We start from the raw sequence: 8,492 nt of genomic DNA, 5'->3' as shown, positions 1-8,492 counted from the left end.
AGTACTAGGCTTGCAAAGAATAAGTCCTGGGGTCGGTTTGTTCGACTAAAAGCAATGCTCCAGCATAGCCGCAGTCAAATGACTAAAACAAATAAAAGAATAGAATGAAAAGAATATATATAAATCCCAATCAGTTGGATTGGTTGCTCAATCACGTCGAAGGTAATTACCACCAGGTGATTAGTTGACGTGAGAGGTGAAAAGAAAGAGAAATATTAACCATGTGAAGAGGGGAATTACATGGTTAGAAAGTTTGTTGAAGTAAATAAGAGAGAGAGAGAGAACAAGAGAGAGAGAGAACAAGAGAGAGAGAGAGAGAGAGAGAGAGAGAGAGAGAAAGATAAAATGTTGAGTAGAGGAAAATTTCAGTCATATACCGTAATATATTATTGTGATAGATAGATAGATTATAATATAGCAATCATAATTTATATAGTAATTAAAAAATTGACGGATTTATTAACAAGCTGATTAATTTAATTACCAAACGATGGATTAATCAATAAATTGTTTAATTAATCGACAAACTGATGGATTAATTAAAAATGAGAAGCTGGTTGATTTTATTGACAAGATGATGGATTGATTAACAAATTGATGGATTAGATTAATTAATTAACTAGATTAATTAATAAGTACTTCATTATCTTTCTGTCCTGCTGAGTTCAAATATGACCTTAAGAGTATCATAAGTTACATAGATTTTTGATTTTGTTTTTAAATGTTTTTCTTTTCTTTTTTTAATATTTATCTCCAGTAACTGTGTGTATCCATTAATTTTTACCCAAAAGGGGTGGGTGAGTGGGTTATAAACAAGGATTAAAAGTTTAGAAATAATACATTCCTAAATCTCTCGGATTTATGCAGTAGTAATACATTTAAGTAGTTGTATGCTGTCAACTTAATGTGACAGTCCCATGAAGGGAATAATACTACTGTTGTTTAGATCTAGGAAGCTGCACTGCTTCCTGTCGGCCTTGGCACATTTCCTGTGTCCTTATGTTTACAACAGTAGGATTATTCCTTTCATGGGACTATCACATTAAGTTGACAGCATACAACTACTTCAAGGATTAAAGTGTTCGGTTCAAAATTTTGGCACAAGTCCTGCAATTTTAAGGGAGATGAGAGTAAGTCGATTACTTTGACTACTGTACTAGTACAGATTTTATCGACCCCCGAAAGATCCTGAAAGGATGAAAGACAAAGTCAACCTCGGCGAAACAAGGATTTCAGATTTTGACACAGATCCAGTCATTTCGAGAGAGCGGGGTCAGTCGATGACATCGACCATATCGCTAAACTGGTACTTATTTTATCGACCTCGAAGGGATGAAAGGCAAAGTCAACCTCGGCGGAATTTGAACTCCAGACGTAAAGACGGATGAAATGCCGCTAAGACTTTTTGTCCGGCGTGCTAACGATTTTACCAGTTCGCCGCCTTAACATGGATTAAAATATTGATTTCATATTTTGGCACAAAGCCAGCAATTTCAGAGTGGGGGTTGGGGGTAAATCGATTACATCGATCTCAGTGATCAACTGGTACTTATTTTATCAAGCCCGAAAGGATGAAAGGCTAAGTCAACTGTGACGGAACTTGAACTCAGGATGTAAAGACGGACGAAATGCCGATAAGAATTTTCTCCGGTGAGCTAACGACTCTGCCAGTTCGCCGCCTTATCATGGATTAAAATATTAAGTTTCAATATCACTGCTGACGATGTTACCTTTTGCTTCTTCTAGTAATTGGATTGCAGCCAATCACTGAAAGGTAACCGCCGCGGTTACCTTTCAGGTGTTATTGATTGGGAATCTCTATCTAGTTTCTCTGGAATCGATAACTGATTTAAAACTGAAGGCTTCGCAGCAGGGGTGGTACCCGAGCGTGTCTTGTAAAACGACTGGTTTTCAAACACTACGTCGACATTTTTGCGAAGATGCTCAAAATTCTTTGGGAAACCCGCCGTAATTTTATTGTCGTTTACCTTAATCTTTCTAATCCTCGGCAGTTTACCAATACTTTCTGGGAGTTCTGTAAGGAGATTATCAGAGACATCCAATTCTTCCAATGAAGCCATTTTGTTGATTTTAGTTGGAAGAATTTCGACGTTGTTCGTTGAAAGAGTCAAAATTTTAATCCTGTATAGGTAAGTGAACTGAATTGGAATAAAGGTAATTTGGTTGTTGGACAAATCCAAAGAAATCAACGACGCGAAAACATCAATACGATCACGTGGGAAATGTTGTAACCGATTATTTGAAAGATCCAGTTTCAGAAGTTTGTTTAGACTTCCGAAATGATTTGGCAATTCTGTGATGTGGTTTGTGGACATGTTTAATTCCTGTAAGTGAATTAGACTCGTTAATTCTGGTAGAAATCGCTTCAAGTTATTTTTGCTGGCATTCAGCCTCTCTAAATGTCCTAAATATTTAAACGAAGGTGAAAGATCGGGAAGACGATTGTCACTTATGTCCAAGGAAATCAAAACACGAAGTTTCTGGAATTTGTCTGGAAGATCTTTGATGTCATTTTTGGAAATATTTAAATGGGTCAGAAGACGAAGTTGAAAGACAGCCGGAGGGACGGCATCTAAGTTTAGGTTTACCAATTCCAAAGCTGTTAAGTGACTTGCGTGATCCTTTTGCCCAATTAAATATAAAGTCGACTTAGAATCGTCGGGGTTTGTTCGTAAAGGGTTTTCCGACAGATACAATTTACAGACGGTTTTAGGAAGAAAGACATCTGTAAGATTATTCTGTGAGACATCCAGTGACTGGAGTTGATAGAGATATTTTATAGACTGAGGTATTTCACTAATATTGTTGTTGGAAAAATGGAACAACTCGAGATTTCTTAACGTATAGAGATCTGCAGGTAAAGTAGAAATGAGATTTTGGGAAATATCTAAAGATCTCAGCATTTGATTCTCTCCAAGTGATTTCGGCAAAAAATTGATGCAGTTACCGGATATATTGAAATGTTTTAAAGATGGAAGGCGACTAATACTTTCTGGGATTTCTTTGATACCGTTAAACGAAACATTTAAGTTCCGTAGAGATTTCATATGTTCTATATCATCAGGAATAACCTCGATGTTGTTGTAGGAAACATCGAGGTCACTCAGTTCTGAAAGACTTACGGCAAACTTCATGGAAGTCAAATGGTTGTGAGAAACATTTATATCTTCGCAACAAGTCAGGAATTTAAAACCTGTCGGAATGTACTCGATTTGGTTAAACGATAGATTCAAAAGTTTCAGATTGCAAAGATTTTCTACACGATCTGGAAATGAGGTGATCTGGTTGTGTGAGAGATCCAGTTCTTGGAGAGCTGTAGCTATGTTACAGAGTTCCTCAGGCACAGAATGCAGTTGATTATGGGAAATATTTAAATATTCCAGGTAACGTAACTGACCAATTTCGGCAGGAATCACTTGGAGTAGGTTCTGCGTCAAATTCAGTCGAGTAAGTCGCATTAGTTTGTGGATACTCTCGGGTAGTTTTTCAATCATGTTATGGGACAGATTAAACACTTTTACACTCGACTTTTTGACACTGACAGCTGGAAGGCTTTTCAGACGGTTAAAAGACATATCTATGACGGCATTGAGTTCGTAGACATTCTTTTTAAAGGTTTTAATCAAATTATACGAAAAATCCACATGAGAAAGCACCGGGCATTTACCGAACTTGTTTGGAAGTTTAGACAATTTATTGTTCTTTAGATGGAGCACAGAAAGAGAAGAAGCTTTGTGTATGGAAGAAGGGAGTTTCCTTAGATTATTGTTTGTCAGATCAAGCTCTGCTAAATTCTTCATCTCCGAAATACTGTTGGGGAATTTGCTTAAGTTGTTATTCTTAACGTCAAGATAAGCCAGAATTTTTAGATTAGCGATTGTCTGAGGCAGACGTTTAAGCCTGTTGTTGCCAATACGAAGTTGGACGGTTTTCTCAGCGATTTCCTCGTTGGTGAATATCTCAACAGGAAGAGACTTCACATTAAATGTGTCATACTGAATGTGGACTTTATTGCTGTTTATAATCTGGATATGTTTCTTCAGGCTGTTGGACAAGGACACAATCTTACTGCCGGGGCCCGTGGCTGGTGGAGGTTTGTCTTTCTTATTACCCCGGGATTTGGAGTGGGCAACAGAGTTGGCAGCCGGCATCTCTGATCGGTGCTAGGTCGATCCTTCCTTGTATCTTGTCTTCGAATAAAACCAAATCTTACAGTGGAGTAACACCATCGGATTTAGAAATTCTTGCGTTTAAACGAATCTGGAAAAGTTCTTCATTGGGGAAGATGTAATTGTTACACAGAGATTAGATCAATATCATAGAATGTTGGCTTTTGTAAATAAGTTCTTTTTTTTTAATGTGGATATTTTTCTTTGATTCTTGAGTTAAGGAAAGAATTATAGGATGAGAAACGCCTCATATGACAGTCTTTCTTAGTAGTAGCAGCAGCAACAGCAGATATTCAAATGATCTCCAAAATGTTTTCCTCAAAACTGAGACACCGAACTGAGTAAGCTAGTGAAAAGAAGATACAACAGACAGTATTAGACAAGTATGCGTGGGTATACATACATACATAATACGTACGTACGTACGTACATACATAATACGTACATACATAATACGTACGTACGTACGTACGTACGTACGTACATACATACATACATTTGTGTGTGTGTTAAGAAAGTAATGAGCACAAAAAGAAAACAAGAGAGAGACAAGTTTTAATAAATATTTTTGTTAGTTTAACGTTTAAAAAGTTGGGGAAGAGTCTTCATGTTTCGGACTGAAGTTCATCAGAGGAATGATCGGAAATAAAGATAAAAGATGGATGGGAAAAATTGTTGTTGTTGGCACTCCGTCGCTTACGACGTCGAGGGTTCCAGTTGATCCGATCAACGGAACAGCCTGCTCGTGAAATTAACGTGCAAGTGGCTGAGCACTCCACAGACATGTGTACCCTTAACGTAGTTCTCGAGGATATTCAGCGTGACATAGTATGACAAGGCTGACCCTTTGAATTACAGGCACAACAGAAACAGGAAGAGCGAGAGAAAATTGTGGTGAAAGAGTACAGCAGGGTTCGCCACCACCCCTGCCGGAGCCTCGTGGAGCTTCTAGGTGTTTTCGCTCAATAAACACTCACAACGCCCGGTTTGGGAATCGAAACCGCGAGTCCGCTGCCCTAACATCTGGGCCATTACACCTCCACATGGAAAAAATATATACAATGGAAATATACATATATATATATATATGCTTTTTTGTGTGTGTATGCGTGTCTCCGAACATCTGATAAGGAGATTCTAACGTCCACGAAACTAAGCAACGGGGAACTGAGTCAAACTCTTATTATATACAGGTGACTCCAAACTAATTTATTGAATACAATTTTCGGTCGTACACTCACTTATGCGCGCGCACGCGCACACAAAATAAAATCCGCAATCAGCGAAAAACCCCAGGCTAACGACGCTACTGAAAGCAGTCATCCAGGGAGACAATATTCCACCTAACACTACAAGTGGTGCACCAAACAGTTTCTCCTTTCAAAATTACTCTCCCACTTTATTGGCTACTTCGAGTCAATGGTAGAAGATAATTGCCAATTTGTTGTCGGCAACCGACAACTTGCTAGATTTTTCCTTCTCTCCAGTGTCGCCATTTAATAAAATGAACGCCGTGCAGACGACATACTAAATTTCGAGTGGTTTATTAAAAATAAATAAATTTTGCTCCCTGTCGTAAACCTCTCCTTGATGTCTTAAGTCACTAAACGGAAGAGACAAAAGGAGAACAACATTAAAACTTCGTGATAAACTGGAGATGATTAATAAAATAGAACGAAACATTCACAGAACTGTGTTAATAACATTCTCCAGCACTGAATCGTTAATTTGAAACGACATGAAACGCTTGGGAAATAAATGAGGTTTTAACGTAAGTTTTGTGCTAAACAATAAAAACAGCAAACTAGAAATGTCTACATGAACCAAAATGTGAACGTTTAGTTGAATTGTGGCACAGCTAGTTTTTTTTTTTAGTTTTTTTACTGAAACAATAGATGTAGTTATACGTGTTTTGGAATAAGTCAGATTTTAAATAGGCGCAAGTATGGCTGTGTGGTTAGGAAGCTCGTTTTGCAAACTTGTGCTTTCGGCGAGATTCAGTCTCCATTGCACAGCAACTTGGGTAAGTGCCTTCTACTATAACTCCGAACAATCCAATGCCTTGTGAGTGAATCTGGTAGACGGAAACCGTGTTGAAGCCCGTCATATATATGTGTGTGTGTGTGTGTAGATAGATAAAACTTACTTGTCCGAAATGCTAATGATTCTGTCTGCTCATCACCTTAATAATAATTTCAAATAATTTTGCATATGACCAGCAATTCGGGAAAGGTGGCAAATCGATTACATCGACCCCAGTTCTCAACTGGTACTTATTTTAACAACCCCGAAAGGATGAAAGGCAAAGTCGACCTCGACGGAATTTGAAATCAAGACGTAGCACTGTTCTGGTAGCGCAAGACCAAGCTTTGGTAACATATTGGAGGGTCAACCTTAGGAATGAGCAAGTATTTCCCCTTGCTGCATCTGTGATTGAGTGGACGAAACCATTGCCCATATCGCGAACGAATGTCCTACACTTGCCCCAAACCACTACAAGTTGTGGCGACACGACCAGGAAGCTGTGCAAAAAGTGCGGCTAGAGAGAAGCAAGATGTGGTATGAGAACAAACCGCAGTGAGAGGCGGAGTCGGAGACCTGAAAAATGCTCTGTGATTTTCTCAATCCAAACATATCAGGTGCTAGAGCATAACAGACCGAACCTAATGGTGGTGAACAAGGTGCATCACATGTGCTATATAGTTGATTTTGCGTGACCCACGAATAGTCAAGAAAGAAGGGGACAAGTAGACACATACAGTCCTCTTAAGTACGAAAGAACCCGGCTATGAAAAATGAAGAAGGTGAATATAGTGCTAATTATTATTCGTTCCTTGGGGACAGTATCAGAAGGCATCAAGAGGAATATAAAGGAAATTGGAATAGAGTGCCCGGTAAAACTGCTACAAAAAGCCTGCCTCCTTGGCACAGCCCAGTGGTTCCCAGCCTATGGTCCACGGACCTCTGGTGATCCATCAGTATGTTAATTGACAGACTTTTCAATATCCTGGGGTCTGTAAGGCGGTGAGCTGGTAGAAACGTTAACACGCCGGGTGAAATGCTTAACGGTATTTCGTTTGTCTTTACGTTCTGAGTTCAAATTCCGCCCAGGTCGACTTTGCCTTTCATCCTTTCAGGGTCGATAAATTAAATACCAGTTGTGTACTAGTGTCGATCTAATCGACTGGCCGCCCTCCCCCCAAATTTCGGGCCTTGTGCCTAAAGTAGAAAGGAATATCTTGGGTCTGTGGTAGTGAAAAGGTTGGGAACCACTGTATTAAATTGTTGAAAAGAACAGATAGCTTGGTACCGTAGGCTGCAGGCAGCAAGCCCACTAAGCATGCAAGACTCTAGAAGTTACAACAAAACCTGAGATAAAAAGAATAAATAATAATCGCAATTATTCTATTTCCTTATAACCACATAAGCAACAGACGAGAGGGTATTGTTGTACGAGTTATTGTGAATGTGTAGAAGAGAGATTACATGGGTTATATTATGAGAAAGAAAGAAAGAAAAAAATACAAGTAAAAGCCACAGTAGTTTAGAAGGGAACGGAAATGAAACCTCTTTATAAGGGTGAACGGCCTTCTGAGTGGTTAAGGAAACCTCGGCTCCTGGATCATTCTGAGTATAGAGAGTGCCTTCTAGCAGTGTTCTCACAACTCTGTATTGGATGTAGGTCCATCTACAGGAGCCAGTCTTGTTCTTCTCATCAACCGTTCAAAACTGTTTACTGGACCGCAGCACATACTCCACCGTGTACCACAACAACAACATTTACTACTACTACTACTACTACTCGTAATGGTATATCATAAATCTTACCTTTAATTGTGTCCTGGAGTTTGTTGGTTCAATCCTGACAATTGGTTACGTTTGGAAATTGTTGTGGCGGCAGTGGTTCAGGTGTTATAGTTCTGGAGAGCAATGGCAGTGTGCGTGTGTGTGTGTGTGAGAGAGAGAGAGAGAGAGAGAGAGACAGACAGACAGACAGACAGACAGAGACAGTGTGAGAGAAAGAGAGAGGACGACAGAGAGAGATGATCTTTTTGTAGAGAGTGGCGAGAAAGATGAAGCCTCTACAACCAGTGGTAACAGTGTCGGTAGTGGTGGGCCTGGTACTATTGTTCCGGATTGGTAATAGCTGTGTGCGTATGTGGCTGTATGCACGCGCGCTTGTATGTGTGTGTGTATTTGTGTGTGTGTGTGTGTGTGTGTGTGTATTGTTCGGGATCACTTTGGTTAACACTCTTCAAGTAGTGACACCAATATTGGTAGTGGTGGGCCTGGCATATAGTT

General features: G+C 39.4%; 1 protein-coding gene across 1 annotated transcript; it reads right to left on the bottom strand.

Moving 5' to 3' along the window:
• Positions 1 to 502: 502 nt before the first annotated feature.
• LOC106877377 (leucine-rich repeat protein SHOC-2) lies at positions 503 to 8,486 on the bottom strand. The gene is made up of 2 exons (XM_014926265.2): positions 8,019 to 8,486; positions 503 to 4,536 (listed from the first exon to the last, which is right to left on the bottom strand). Exon 2 carries the CDS (start codon positions 4,170 to 4,172, stop codon positions 1,788 to 1,790), a length of 2,385 nt encoding a protein of 794 aa, XP_014781751.1. The 5' UTR covers positions 4,173 to 4,536; positions 8,019 to 8,486; the 3' UTR covers positions 503 to 1,787.
• Positions 8,487 to 8,492: the final 6 nt, after the last annotated feature.

The sequence above is a fragment of the Octopus bimaculoides genome, chromosome 18 (genome assembly GCF_001194135.2).
Source record: "Octopus bimaculoides isolate UCB-OBI-ISO-001 chromosome 18, ASM119413v2, whole genome shotgun sequence".
NCBI classification, from domain to species: domain Eukaryota; kingdom Metazoa; phylum Mollusca; class Cephalopoda; order Octopoda; family Octopodidae; genus Octopus; species Octopus bimaculoides.
The sequence above is the reverse complement of the archived record's forward strand: the minus strand, read 5'-3'. Positions and strand labels throughout refer to the sequence as shown.